This window comes from Esox lucius, chromosome 19 (assembly GCF_011004845.1).
Source record: "Esox lucius isolate fEsoLuc1 chromosome 19, fEsoLuc1.pri, whole genome shotgun sequence".
Classification (NCBI taxonomy): domain Eukaryota; kingdom Metazoa; phylum Chordata; class Actinopteri; order Esociformes; family Esocidae; genus Esox; species Esox lucius.
This window is the reverse complement of record NC_047587.1, coordinates 21,181,089-21,196,206: the sequence shown is the minus strand read 5'-3', so window position 1 is coordinate 21,196,206 and position 15,118 is coordinate 21,181,089. Positions and strand designations below refer to the sequence as shown.

Sequence of the window (15,118 nt, the reverse complement as noted above, 5' to 3'; positions counted from 1 at the left end):
GAATACAAAAAACGATAATCTGTCTGTCTGTGTCTCTTTTGGTTTGTGTGAGGATTTGATGATGTGATGAGACTGTAGTTGTCCACCCGTGGGTGTCTGACTGTACAACCATGTCACAGATGTCACTGAGCCAACCAGAGGGGACAAATGTACTTTACTTCTCCAGTTGTCTACGACTTCCTGTTATCACACTGGATGTTGCATGTTCTGTTGGTGGCCTGTCGATATTTCTGCTTCCAGATTATGTTTAAAAAGAGACAAAGAGAGAATATGTATAGATTTATCGGAAGTTGTATGCCGACTGTATAAAGATTATGCTTGTAAAATTGTATTGTTTTTCACTCAGTGTAAAAATGGAGAATCTGGAGTTCTGGTTTTGTGGTTGTAAACAGGATGTGTTGAGATATTATTATGCAAATTGTGTTGTAAAAAACGGCTGTTTCCTTAAAGTCTAAAGAATAAATATAAAAAGAAATGTATTCCCCAACCTAAAAAGGAGTTTTGGTTTCATATATTGTCAATAATGTTCTCTCATCTATGCATCCAACCCAGTTAATTGCTTTCAATCAGATGTACCCAACAATAGTATTATTTCATATACTGTATGTCCAGTAGAGGGTAGCATCCTCTCAGAAATGGACTACGGGAAGATACACAGGCCTGCACACACACAGGATGCATGCAAAAGGCAAGGAAGAACACGTACAAACACACACAAGCACTTAGTGAGAGTGTGTTTGTAGGTATCAATCTAGCACCTCTGCATTCACATTCTTTCATCTCAAGGCTGGAGGCTCCGTCTTAATATCTGAGGTCTGTCAAGGCCTGACAATGTCCTGCCCGGTAGTACATCTTTTCGTTGATTCTTCTCACTGACTTTCCTCTCTCTGCCTAAGCAGACCTCAATGTAGAAATAGAATACATCACTATGGTACATCTGCTCCCTTATTCACAGCTCTATATGAAGGACAGAGAGTGAGAGAAGTAGAGAGACGGGTGAGACGGGTGAGACGGAGAGAGATAGAGGGAGAGAGAGGGTTGAGATAGAGAGAGATGGATGAGACAGAGAGAGATAAAGGGAGAGAGAGGGATGAGAGAGAGAAATGGATGAGACAGAGAGAGATAGAGGGTTGAGAAAGAGAGAGATAGGGAGAGAGAGGGATGAGACAGAGAGATAGGGAGAGAGAAGGATGAGATAGGGAGAGAGAGGGATGAGACAGAGAGGGGGGGGAGAATACAAGAGACATGGTGTGTGGTTGCTAAGCAACGATTGATAACCAAATCCCCAAGCATCCAGGCGGTGCCCTGCCCTGCCTCTTGTGGGACTGTCTGACTGACTCTTCTTTTGTCCAATCAGGCCTGGCCTTTGAGAGCCTACTGTAACCTGATATTTTGCTATACCTGTAGATACAGTAGATTGGTAAAATAGTTAATTTTTCAGTCCGTTTAAAGATTGAAAAATACCAGAAAAATTGTTGAACACAAACCATAAGCAAAACATACAGCAAAGGTAGTCTTGTCATTACATATTAATTGTAACCCCTAGATCCTGCCTCATGTAATAAAACATACAAAAGGCAAAGCAGTGCTTGTACAGGTATATCTTCTAGTAGCATCCTTTAGATCCGTCACATTGTGAAGGTTTGAATTCATTCTCTAAATCCTTATCCCATATCTGAGGCTGTTCAGTTGTGAGATCAATAAGATATTGGTCCACTCTACCAGTCACTATTTTCTCTGTCTGAGGATTGGTGTGTGCTGTTTATGTCTGTGTGTACCATGTAGAGACAAAGAGAGACAACAAAAAAAAGCTTTTATGCCATGTACATATACTATCACCTGAGAGAGAGAAAACGAGAGACAAGGGGGGGGGGGGGAGAGGGGGAGGAAATAACCAATCCGATACCTGTTAGAGCGCTGGTGGCTGTTGATCAGATTATCGGTGGCGGGGCTGGGTAGCCTCCCAAGTGCGATATACACTGCTGGCTTACTGTGGACCATTCTGCGCACACACACACACACACACACACACACACACAAACACACGCACACACGCAACTGGAGAGGGAGAAGGATCGAGGCGCAGCGTGGTGTGAGTGTGCGTGTGTTTGGACGGAGAGGGTTGGCGTCTGGCAATGGACACCTACAGACCACACGTCGTGTTGATTATACTAATATTATGTTCGGATTGTTGCCTGCCTTCGCAATTTCCAACACAACTCATGTGAGTAACTAATAGCCTAATCTTGTCCCCGCCTAGCTTCTCAAATTCCAACTGTTGGTTGTGTGACTGAGTGCAACTGATTCACTGTGTGTGTGTGTGTGTGTGTGTGTGTGCATGTGTTTGCATGCGTGCGTCATTCCTAACAACGAAGATCTAAAACCACCTTAGGCTGGATATTTGAAGAAATATTGTGATAAAATCGCGTTAGAAAAGTCTTCATGTTTAGAACCTCGCCACCTCCCATCGCTGCGCTATTATTTCTCGATCGTCTGGGCATGCAAAACAGTCGGTAGGATGGGCACCGGGTTACTGTTTCTTTTATTTCCGCCGTCTACCTTTTCTCTTGAACTCTCTGTCATTACATGTCCAGTTTTATTATAGAGTATTAGTGCGAGTGTAAATTAGATGTGTTACTTTCACTAGCAGATTCCCGCGCACTGTTCGCCTTCAGCTAAGTGATTAAGGAGGACACGCGTGTGGTGTTGCCGGCAGATGGTGGCTGTCACTCGGCCAAGTCAAAATGTCCTGTCAACTTGTTGAGAATATGAGTTGAAGCGTAATTAATGCTGACTATAGAATATACGTAATAGTTATACTATGGGTTTCTGCTATTCTATGACACCCATTTATATATATGAAATGAACACATGTATAGCCTATTCATTTCATTTCAGAGGCGGAAATGGTTTATTGCTGCCATACGGGTTTACATTATTAGAAAGCTGACAGCGAGGTTCTTTATCTAATGATTCCCCTGTGTTAAAGAGCTGATTATTGAAGGCAACCAGGTAACAACCATTTACTACTGGTTGGCTACACGCCCCCCCCCCCCCCCCCCCCCCCCCCAGGAACCATGCTTCATCTGTTCCAGTGTTACCCTAATGATGTAATAGGATGCAATACTGAGCCAGGTATCTTTGGCAGGTTGGGTATATGCCAATACAAAACATTAAACTGCAATCTGTAAATTGTATCTTTATTTTATCAGGTGACCCTAGGGGGGGGGGGGGGGGGGGGGTTGAATGAGGAGGATTTGTTTGACATTTGTTTAATGGTCTTCAGACTATGTTTAGTAGAATACACCTACAGCTTACACACCAGAAAATCATTGTGTACAGTACAGTAGAAGGTAGCTGGATGCTTGTTCTAGAAAGCACTAACAGGAACTAAGCATAGACAGTTGTTCTACTTTTACACATTTTAATGTTAAAGTTAAAAACAATGAAGAAACTGAATATAATTGATGGCGTTCAAAGATATACCTACTTTCAATATGTTAATATGTTGTGTTGTAGGGGCACCTCTGACTGTATGTTTAGGGTCATTGTCCTGCTGGAATATTAATTTCTGCTCAAGTCCCATGCCTTTTGCAGATTTAATACCAGGGTCTGTACTTTGCTCCCACTTTGCATCCATTTTGCCTTCTATTTACACAATCTTTCCTGGCCTTGACACAAAGAAGCATCCCCATAGCATGATGCTGCCACCACCATGCTTCACGGTAGGGAAGATGTTTTCAAGAATAATGTGCATTGTTAGGCTCGCACCAAACATAGAGCTTAGCGTTCAGGCACAGAAGCTCTTCCACTTGGTCTGAAAGCTTCCCACATTACTTCTGGAAAACTCTAAACCAAAAATTGTATGTGAGTTATTTTCTTTTTGGCAATAAGGGCCACTTGTTTGACACGCCAAGGCAAATTTTGCAGTATGCAGTGTCTCCCAGTTCAGACATGGGAGATTGTAACACCTTTAGAGTTGCCATAGGCTTCTTGGTTTGGGTCCCTGACTATTGACCTTCTCCCCTGGATGGTCCTGTTTTAGACAGATTCAAATTGTACCATATTCTTTCAATTTATTTATAATGGGCTGTACTGTGCTCCATGGGATATTTAATGCTGTGGAATGCTGTCTTATATCCTACCCCTGATTGGTGGTTTTAAAGAGCCTCATTCCGGATATGCTTTGACTGTTATCTTTTTTTATGACTTAGTTGTGTTAGGAACTGTACAAACCAACTGAAATGGACCAAAAGACTGGCCACTAGAATGTACACACAGGCCTGCACACACAAACAGAATGCATGCAGAATGCAATGACAAGCACACACACAAACACAACCACTCAGAGGACAAAGACTACTGCAGAGTGCTGAGAGAGTGTGTTTTTAGGTATCAGTCTAGCACCTCTGCATCCACATTCTTTCATCCAAAGGCTAGAGGCTCCATCTGACGTTGGTCAAGGCCTCCCGATCCTGCCTTTCAGTAGTACATCTCTCCGTTGATTCTTCTGTCCTGCCTCTCTCTGCCCAAGCAGTCTGGAATAAGGACCTCCCAGAGATAGGTGCATTTAACCTGAAATCATGTGAAACACCTTGATTGCACACAGGTGTGCTCCATTCAGCTAACTACATTACGTCTAAAGATATCTAGTTGCACCACAGCTCATTCAGGTGTGTCATAGCAAAGGGGTGAATACTATTGGCCGAATACTTAATTAACTTAACTATTAACTGTTTTATTATTGTGCATTAATCTAGAACAATTTCACTCAGACATTATGGATTTATTTTTATCAGTGGCAAATGTCCAAGATGGGTTAGTACTGTACTTTTGAGAGCCTCTGTGCGTATCTCTGCTAATGTACATGATGAGGTGTTCCATCTGCAATCAGGTCTAAGTCACTGGTGCAGGTCTCCATCCACCCTCCAGTAATAGTTTTAACTGATTGGTATAAACGTACACTCAAATCAAGACCATGTTTCAGAGGAATCCACTCCAGGGCTGGCCTTGCAGACCCATTCTGATCTAGCAATCTCATATTCTGTGTCTCTACACGGTGTAGTGAACCAGAATGTGAGTTTGTGAGAACAGGACAGTTATACAAGGCTACACCAGTACAGAGCTCGATTCTCGATTCAGATAATCAGATTTCTGTATTTCAGTTCTATAACAATGTAGAGCCAGAGTACATTCAATAATGTTTCTAGTTTGTACCAGAGTACATTCAATAATGTTTCTAGTTTGTACCAGAGTACATTCAATAATGTTTCTAGTTTGTACCAGAGTACATTCAATAATGTTTCTAGTTTGTACCAGAGTACATTCAGTGGTGTTTTAAGGAATAGTACAATCTTGTATAAGTACACTGTAAGCTATTTCTTTGCAAATGAGCTGTGTATCTGGTCAAAATCCTTCACATTAATGGTATGGATAACTTGTATTTTGATCTCCAGAGAAAGCTGTATTTAAATAATGTTCTTATTTGTCCATAATTGGAAGAATAAATCTGGGTTATTATTTAGAAAAATATGCCTCTGGGGTCAAAATGATCCTAGTCAATAGCTTTAGGGATATTGATATGAAATGATTCCATAGCATCCTGCTGAGATCCTCATTCTATTCCCTCTTCCTCTCGACCCCCGCTCCCCTCTCACCACTCATCCCTCACTCTTTCTCTCTCTCTCTCTGTCCCTCCCTCTCTGTCTCAGTAAAACAATGTAGGGCAATATCTGACCCAGTTGCTGGTTGTGTGTGCTGTCTGGGTAATTACCCTGTACTCACTTTAGAAGCTACCGTTCTGTCTGTGATCAGAGCAGAGTATCCCTGCCAACCACACTGCCTGAACGTGAATGGAGCACAGCTGCTTCTGCATTGGTGATTTAACGCATTTTTGGTGATGGAGAGTTTTTATGTTAAGGTGAATGTTGTTGCTATTCTTTTGGCCACAGCACCCATAGAACCTGTGCCCTCCCTCCCTCCCTCTCTCATTCGTTGTAATCCTGTGTTGGCCTTTAGCAGGATTACACGCCTCATTTAGAAGAACATAAGAAAAGACCAGTGCTGTGTTAACACAGACACACACACAAACACAGTGTTAGCAGGTAGGTATGTGATGTTTTCCCAGTGCCAGCTGAAGGGCTATTAATGTGGTCTAAATGGAGATGTGCACCAAACAGATTATATCATTAAACCATTCATAAATCTACCAAGCTGGAGAGACTATGTGGTGGAAGGAGGCTGGCACTCGAAGGCACACGCTTGTCTTTTGATCCTTGTGAGGACCTGAAACCTAACCCTGACCCAGAAATCTATGTTTCCTATTCCTTATCCCTTGTCTTAACCCTAACTCTGACCTTAACCTTTCTAATACTGGTTAGTTGCATTCAGCGCTGGGCCACTTGCTGCTTATATTTCTATTGGTAGGAATGGTAGCATTGTTAACCATATTTTGGTAGATTTTTCTGATTCAGTAATGTCAGTCATGTGAGGTCCCTGTTTATATATCATATGTGGGATGGCCAAGCTAGCTATCTTGAAGACAGTCATTAATTACAAGGACAGAGGTCTGTGGACTCGGTTGGCGTACTTGAGAGCACAATGGCAGCATGTTTAAGGGTTGAGTATTCCTATTAGTATTCCTATTGTACTAGAAATTAAGGGAACGTAATCATCACAGTATAACACCAAGTCAATGAAACTTCAGGGATATAAATCTGTCCAGTTAGGAAGCATAAGCGATTGTGAATCAGTGTCACCTGTTTTGGTACAAATTAAAGTGACAACAGGTGCACTGCAGAGGCGTCAAGTCCACCCCCAAAAATGGAATGGTTTTGCAGGTGGTGGCCATAGACAAGTATGACTATTTTCTCTAGACCATGTCTATCCTTTTACAGATGGAACAATATGACTCTTTATATTCTCTAGACCATGTCTATCCTCTTACAGATGGACAGGTATGAGTCTTTATGTCCTCAATACCATGTCTATCCTCTTACAGATGGACAGGTTTGACACTTTAGGTCTTCTAGTTCCTGTCTATCTTCTTTCAGATGGACAGCTACAGGACCACGGCTCTAATCCAGTGCTGTCTCAACCAGATTAAATTAACATCCGTTGATGTTCTGTATCAAGCCTCTAGGTGGCTGCAACAGTATCAGTTTGTGCCACAGGATGGAGGCCTCTAGATTTTTGGTGACCAGATCCCTTACAGCTGGGACAGCAACCTCTTGTCCTCAGAAATACGACATGACTGGCCTTTGTGGGCTAACATCCTCAGTTATCCCTTTAACTGTGGGAGAGACACATAGATAGACTCTTGTAGTCCTCTGCCCTGGAGAGAGCAGCATAAAAGTCCCCATGTTGCATCATAACATTGTTCTGTGTTCACTTTCTATCAGGGAGATGGAAATACAGAAATACTTACCAAGGCCCCATAAAAACAAATTATGTGAGAATGACCCCAGTTCTTGTCTCTTGTCCTGTACAGACTATGGTCATTCTCAATGAGCAGTTTTAGTTGAATAGAATATCCTGCACAGTTGTAAAGGCAAATAACTACAAATGTCAAAAACGTTCTGTCAAGTCAAACAATGGGTGGAGAGCAATAAAACCAAATTAAACTGCACATGCTGGCTTGACCCCTGCTCTCCGAGTGCATAGAGAGACAAGCCAACAATTATTTCAAGTGATTAATGAACCTAGAATCATTTTAGATATTCATTGTTATTCCGTTTAATCTCAATAGAATTTGGTCAATAGTTGTTTAATAGTGTTTGGTCTCGTTAATCTCAATAGTATTTGTTCAATAGTGGTTTAATAGTGTTCACTCTCCTTAATCTCTATAGTATTTGGTCAATAGTTGTTTAAGTGTTCACTCTCCTTAATCTCAATAGTATTTGGTCAATAGTTGTTTAATAGTGTTCACTCTCCTTAATCTCAATAGTATTTGGTCAATAGTTGTTTAATAGTGTTCACTCTCCTTAATCTCAATAGTATTTGGTCAATAGTTGTTTAATAGTGTTCACTCTCCTTTATCTCAATAGTATTTGGTCAATAGTTGTTTAATAGTGTTCACTTTCCTTAATCTCAATATTATTTGGTCAGTAGTTGTTTAATAGTGTTCACTTTCCTTAATCTCAATAGTATTTGGTCAGTAGTGTTCAGTTTCTTTAATCTCAGCAGTAGAAGAAGTGCACTGTTGACAAACTTTGTGCATTCACAATTTCCCACCATCTACTTAATGAGTAAAAATTCCCGTTTGTAGCCCTCAACTGCTCCCAAAAAAACTGAAAAGGAACCCCACTGTCGGCTTGTTTCTCCCTGCATCAGTGGACCAAAGCGTTGTGTAGAGGACATCAGACCTCCCGTCAGTCTGGTTCCTGTGTAGAGAAGAATAACACTGATATCCAACATCACTGCAGTCAAAACAATACAGGGAACTTCTACTTGCGTAAACCATATACTCTAGCTTACCGTTATTCCATATTGAATTGTTTAAAGTCGTACAGAACAAGGATCATTTTCAATTTCATATGGAATAAACACCTGTGGCTTAAAGATTCTGACGTGTTTCCACTCAGGTTTTTGGAAACATCCTTTGATCAAACATGCAAACGTCCCAAAGTGCAATAGCTTGAACTCCAGTAACAATGGCATGTTTGAAATTGTATCCTGCATAGATGGAAAGAAGAGCAGTACTGTGACTTCAACAAAGCCCATATATTGAGGTGAATGCCAAACTCAATCATCAATCAATCATATAAAGCCCATTTTCAGTACACCAGCAGTTGTCACAAAGGGCTTTTACAAAACACCCATCCTGAAACCCCAAGGAGCAAGCAACAACAGTGTTGAAGTGCAGTGCCTAGGAAAAACTCCCTAAGAGGGGACAAAATTCAGGTGCAGCACAACCAGGAGGACTTTGGATAGTGGCAGCAACGAGTCTTTAGAGCCTGGTACTCAGGAGGTATGGGCCAAGACCTCATGTCCTCCTAAGTTTAAACGGAGCAGGCGACAAGGAAAATGTTCTAAAGATGGAAAAAAGCAACTCTGGAGATATATTTGATATGTTCATGAAAGGAGAGGTCAGGGTCGAGGGTAACGGCGATGTTTCTTACAGTTTTTTGGGATATGACCATACAGTTGTCGATGTTCACTGTGAGATCTTTGTTTCTTGGGCCCTAAATTTAGCATTTCTGTTTTTCTTGAGTTTAAAAGCAAGAAGTTCTCTGTCATCTACTTCCTAATATCTGAAACGTAGCAAAAGTAGCACATTTTTGGGCTTCTCCATGTCATCAGCATAACAGTGAAGATTTTTGAGTGGAACGGGAGGTTTGATATCGGCATATAATTGTCTAATATATCTGGATCCAGATTAGATTTTTTTTAGAAGGTGCTTTATTTCCAAAATATTTTGTGAGTTTGGTACACATCTGGAGGATAGGGAGTAATTAATTATGTTCAACAGTGGCTGACCTAGCACAGGAAGTCGCTACCTAAGTAGTTTTGTTGGAATTGGGTCTAGTTGACAATTTGTGGGTTTAGAACTCATTACAAATTTAGTGAATGTGTCGAGCAATACATACATTCATATGATGGACAAGATATAATTCTTTAAGAAAAAACATGAATCCCAGACAGCCTAACCAACAATTAACCACTAAAATCAATCCTACAATTAGGTAAATATGAAATCAGGCAAAAAAATTATTACAAATAGCCCCCAACCCCACACAGCACTCACACCCAAGTCCCAGCATGTACTAGAAAGAGGGAAATGAGCAGTGGGGATATGAGTGGAGACCTGAGCAAAGGAGACAAGAACAGAGGAAATGGTAGAGGAGAAGAGACCAGAAAAGAGGAAAAAGCAGAGAAGAGACAATGGGAGAGGAACCAGGAGAGGGAGATTTGATGCTTCACATTAGGTGTACTTGTGAGTTGGCAAAGCGCCTTGCATGAAACACATTCAAGATGAGTCCCAACTGAAATATAGTTTCACAATGTTTCCTAATACCTTACCTTCTCTCAGCCCATCCTCACCGCTTTCATTTCCCCATTCTCACACTCACTTTCCCCTTCTCAAACACATCCCAGAGCAGACATCAGAGCCCACCCCTACCCACCCACACACACACACACCCTCTGTTTGCATCTCCCCAGTCACCATCCGGTGGATATATGTGTGCGCCTGTCTGAATGTGTGTCTAGGTGTAGGTATGTGTGTGTGTGTGTGTGTGTGTGTGTGTGTCTGACATTTGGTTTCCCCCTGACCGCCAGGGAGGCTCATTGCAGGGTCTGTATTTTTGACAATGATTGACAATAAGGACATCTGCATCCTACTCCAACCCCCAGCCCACTGAGTGCAATATTAATGCTCCTGTTTTTGTTTCTCTATCTCTCAGTTTCCCTTTGTCTGTCGGCCTGACTGTCTGTCTTTTTGTCTCTGTCTGTTTCTCTCTCGTTCTTTCTCTGTTTCTCTCTGTGGGTTTCTCAGGCTCAGTGTCTCTGTGTGTGCATGCATGTGTGTGTGTGTGTGTACACAATGTTTCTAAAGGTTACAAAATGGTCCCTTTCTCAGGAGGCAGGCAGTGATGTTTTCATCTGTTAAACTAAACAACACCTGCAGTGTCTCACCCCTTTGTTGTCAGGATGTCAGATATGTCATTAATGTGATGGTGATAAAAGAGAAACAGTCAGAGGGAGAGAGGGATAGATAGAAAGAGACAGAGAGACAGATACAAGTATATGAGTAATTATATTGGATGTATATTGAAGTGGATAGTAATATTTTTACAATGTAAGGATAGATCCTATTTTTCTTTCCAGATGAAACGCAGAGGAGAAAGATACACATTCCAAAACAAAACGAAAACAACATTCCGAAGATCTGGGTCTTCCAGATCATTTCAAACTTGGATACATTTCAAATTCTCTCTAAATGTAGGGTATTTGACAATTCTCTCAGCCTTTTAATGTATGTGTCCTCATTTTTGTTCCAAAAACATCTGAATAACGTCCGAATTGAGCCTGTAATAAATGAGTTGTTGTTGGGTTTTGGTTAATCAGTTCAAAACCTCTGAGACTCCCGAGATAATCAACTTTAGGTCCAACTCTAACAGTTTGTTAGAGTCTGAACATCATCACTGAGGATCCCAAAAGCCCCAGATCAGTAGATGTGCAGGTTAGAGCACAGGACAAAGCAGTGGAGCAGTGTTTACTCTGCACTTTGGTTATTTTGTCACATAAATAAGTGTAATCATAACATTTTCTATGTGAATATTTTTTTTTAAGAAGCATCACCTGTGAAAGACCTTCAATTGTACAAGAAAATGGCTAGAGTTGTTTGAACAGGTTTGATATTCCTAATAGGGATGTCAAAATTAACATGTTAATGCATACAATTAATTTAAAAAAATGCTTTACCCCGTTAATTCTTTTGTTGCTATTACATTTATTTTTTATTTTTTGGAGCCTCAGAACCACAGTTACAGTGTACATCCACTGTTCCAGTGCGCACGCTGCCTCCGACAGATACAATTCATTTTCTATGAATAGCGTCAAGGCGTTGTTGACGGCTGCGCAAAGCATCTTGGGAAGGTAGCACGGCGGTTTAAGCTGTTTAGGCACGTCAAGAAGTTGGGGCGTGGTCAATATTATGCAAATGAATCCGCCAGGCGTTTATCCAATGGAAGTAGAGACTTTCATGAACAAGAGATGGTCTTCCTTGTTGGTCCATCCTTGTACTGCAACTGTACAAGTTAAATATTTTTGCTCCATGTGAAACGGGAGGAAAAGCTAATTATAGTGGGGGACAAGCATAATAATGCTTGGAGGATGGTGGAGGTTGTTGGTGACTTTTATAAGTTAGCTAAATGTGTTGCTAAATGTGCTGTGTTAATTTAGCACTGAGTTTCTTTTATATAGCTGCACCACAGAAATATGGTGCAGTGCTCATTATATCATGTCTTTTATTTTGTCCATGAGTGAGAAAAATTATTTTGGTTGATTTCATGTCAAATTAAAATAAATTCACGAAGGGATGTCAATCACAGCCCTCCCCCACCGAAAAACACCCATAGTAGATACGCCCATAAGCAGCCACCTGGGCCAAAGGTAGCGCGTTTGCATGCGATTTCGCGCCCAAACAGTGGACGTGCACCGTTAGTGCTTGACATTAGTTGGAGCTGTCACTTATTTACAACAGTACACGGGTAACTTCATTTGGCACTGTACTTCATTTGGTGCTGGAGTGGTCGAGAGTGTTTCATAATAACTTTTGTCAATATAACAATGTAGAGTAGCCTACGCATTCATGTCGTGAATCGTGTTTACTCGTCACTTGTCTGTGAATCCTGCCATTCAATGGAGCGCTTCAGTGTACCTCCAGTGTTACAGCGCGGCCGCCGCCTCGGAAGTATACAATTCAGTTTCTATGGATAGTGCCAAGGCGTGGTTGACGGTTGCGCAAAGCATCTCGGGACGGTGGCGCGGACATTTCAGCTGTTCCCGCACGTGAAAGTTGGGCCACAGTCAATATTATGCTAATTAATCCGGGTAACGCGAGGCATTTATCCAATGGATGGAGAGACTTTCATATACAAGAGAGGGTCTTCCTTCTTGGTCTGTAGACGGCAAGTGAAATATTTGGTCCATGTGATAATGCTTGGAGGATGGTGGATGAGATGGTTGCTGTCTCAGGTGAGTTGTATAAGTACGCATGGTGTTAATAAAATGTGCTTTGTTTATTTAGCATCGAATCGTTTGTGGCCAAACACTTTTAAAAAAATCTACTTGTTTGCAGGCCCTGTCCTGAAACTCATTCTAACCACATTTTAGCCTAATGATCAAAGTACAATAGATGTGAATATGTGTTGGATAACATGCCTGCAGCTTTCCAGAGAGAGGAGCTGATCAGTGTTTACAACAGAATCATAACATAATTGTTATTGTACTTAATGCCAAGTAAGTTTCACATCAAACAATGATTTTTTTCTGGCCATTGGTACAACAATTAATTCAATAAGAATCAGGGAAGTAAAAACAAATAAGAACAGGGGACTGAGAATAAAAATAGTAGACTGTGCATTCATAAACTACTAAAAATAACAAAAAGTAAATGTAAGGTGCAAGATTTTGTCCAGTTGAGGGTTGTTTATAAATGTGGCAATGGGTTATAGACTTGTATAGTTTAGGGTTGTGTGTGTATGTGGGGAGGGGTAATACATTTGTCCATTGAGGGTTGTGTTTTCATGTGTATGAGGTCTACGGCTGTAGGAAAGAAACTGTTCTTGTGGCAGGAGCTTTTGGTCCTGATAGACCTCAGCCTTCTGCCAGAGGGGAGAGCACTGAATAGTCCATTTCCGGGGTGAGAGGGATCAGCCCTGATCTTTGCCGCTCGCCTCTGCGTCCTGGAGGTGTGTAGATCGTGTAGAGACAGCAGATTGCAGCCAATCACCGTGTCTGCAGAGGGGATGATACGTTGCAGCCTGCCCTTGTCTTTGGCAGTGGCTGCAGCGTAACATACGGTGATGGAGGAGGTCAGGATGGACTCTATGATGGCAGTGTAGAAATGCACCATCATAGGTAGGTTGAACTTTTTCAGCTGTCACAGGAAGTACATCCTCTGCTGTGCTTTCTTTATTAGAGAGGTGATTTTCAGCTCCCACATGAGGTCCTGGGCGATGGTGGTGCACAGAAAGCAAAAGGACTCCACAGAGTTGACTAAGGAGCCACCCACGGCGATGGGGGGAATGGCAGCTGGGCTTCTCCTGAAGAGACTTTTATCTCTACAGTCTTTAGGGCGTTGAGCTCCAAGTTTCTCGAGGACACCAGATGGTCAATCTCCCACCTGTAGGCGGACTCGTCTTCGTCCTGAAATAAGTCAGATGAGGGTGGTGTCATCCTCAAACTTCAGGAGCTTGACAGAGTGGTGACTGGAGGTGCGGTTGTTGGTGTATAGGGAGAAGAATGGGGGGACAGGACACAGCCTTGGGGGGAGCAGGTGCTGATGGTCAGGGGGTCAGACAGGTGCTTTCTCAGACTTACATGCTGTCTCCATGCTGTCTGCCCAGGGCCTTTGGAGGAAAAACATCTCCACCACATCACGGAACATCCACCATACTTAACAGTGGGGATCAAGCTCTTTTCGGTATAGCCACCCTTCTGTTTACGCCAAACCCATTTTCAGTGTTTGTTGCCACAAACTCAAAAAACTAAATCTGACCATAGCACTTGGTTCCAGACAAAGTACCAGTAGCGTTTAGCATACTCCAGGCGTTTACATTTGTGGTGTAATGACAGGAACAGCATTTTTCTGGCATGCCTTCCAAATAATGTGTTGGCATAGAGGTAGTGTCTAATCAAAGTTTTGGAGATTTTGTGACCCCAAGATGCTACTCTTCTCTGTAAATCTCCAACAGTGATCTATGGGGATTTTTTTGCCTCTCTTACCATCTTTCCCACTGCGTGTGGGGGCAAAATAAACCTGGGTCCTTTTCCAGGCAAGTTTGTAACAGTTCCAGCTGCTTTTAACTTTTTTAGTATTGCCCTAACGCTAGATATGGGCATTTTCAGGGGAGTAGCAATTTTTTTATAGCCATTCCCTGACTTATGAGGCTCAACACACTTTTCCATCATTTGATTTGTGTGTTTTCTTAACTGTCCCATGTTGATGTATGATTAAGGGAATATGACCCCTGTTTCCTCATTTATGTCCAAGTGAAACAGGATGTCATGGATTACTGCTTGACAGTTCCTCAACACTCTGATCAACTTAAAAAAGTACAATCTAAATGTACAAAATGCCTCAGTTACATTTTGTTCATAAGAATTTCTCGGGGTGCCAATAATCATGGCACATGTGGTTTTGTTAGAAATCATTTTTTGTCTCAGAATAAATGTACTTAAATTAATGTTTTTTTTTTTTTTCAGTGTGACATTAAGCCAATTAACCAAAAGGTGAATCTCATCTTTCCTAGGGGTGCCCATAATTGTGGAGGGCACTGTATATACAGCTCCGGAAAAGATTAAGAGACCATAAGAGAACAGAAGGGTACAAATTAAGATTTTTTCTGGAGTTGTATATACAAAGAACTATGAAATAACACATGGAATCATG

General features: G+C 41.6%; 1 protein-coding gene across 10 annotated transcripts in view; it reads left to right on the top strand.

Annotated features, from left to right (window-relative positions):
• Positions 1–2,045: 2,045 nt before the first annotated feature.
• The window catches only part of LOC105018430 (voltage-dependent calcium channel subunit alpha-2/delta-1), a 92,961-nt gene continuing 79,888 nt past the window's right edge, over positions 2,046–15,118 (top strand). For all 10 annotated transcript variants that reach the window (XM_034288377.1, XM_034288376.1, XM_034288373.1 and 7 more), the window contains exon 1: positions 2,046–2,224. In XM_034288377.1, coding sequence (XP_034144268.1) covers positions 2,136–2,224 — 89 coding nt within the window. In that variant the 5' untranslated portion in view covers positions 2,046–2,135. The remainder of the gene's footprint in view (positions 2,225–15,118) is intronic.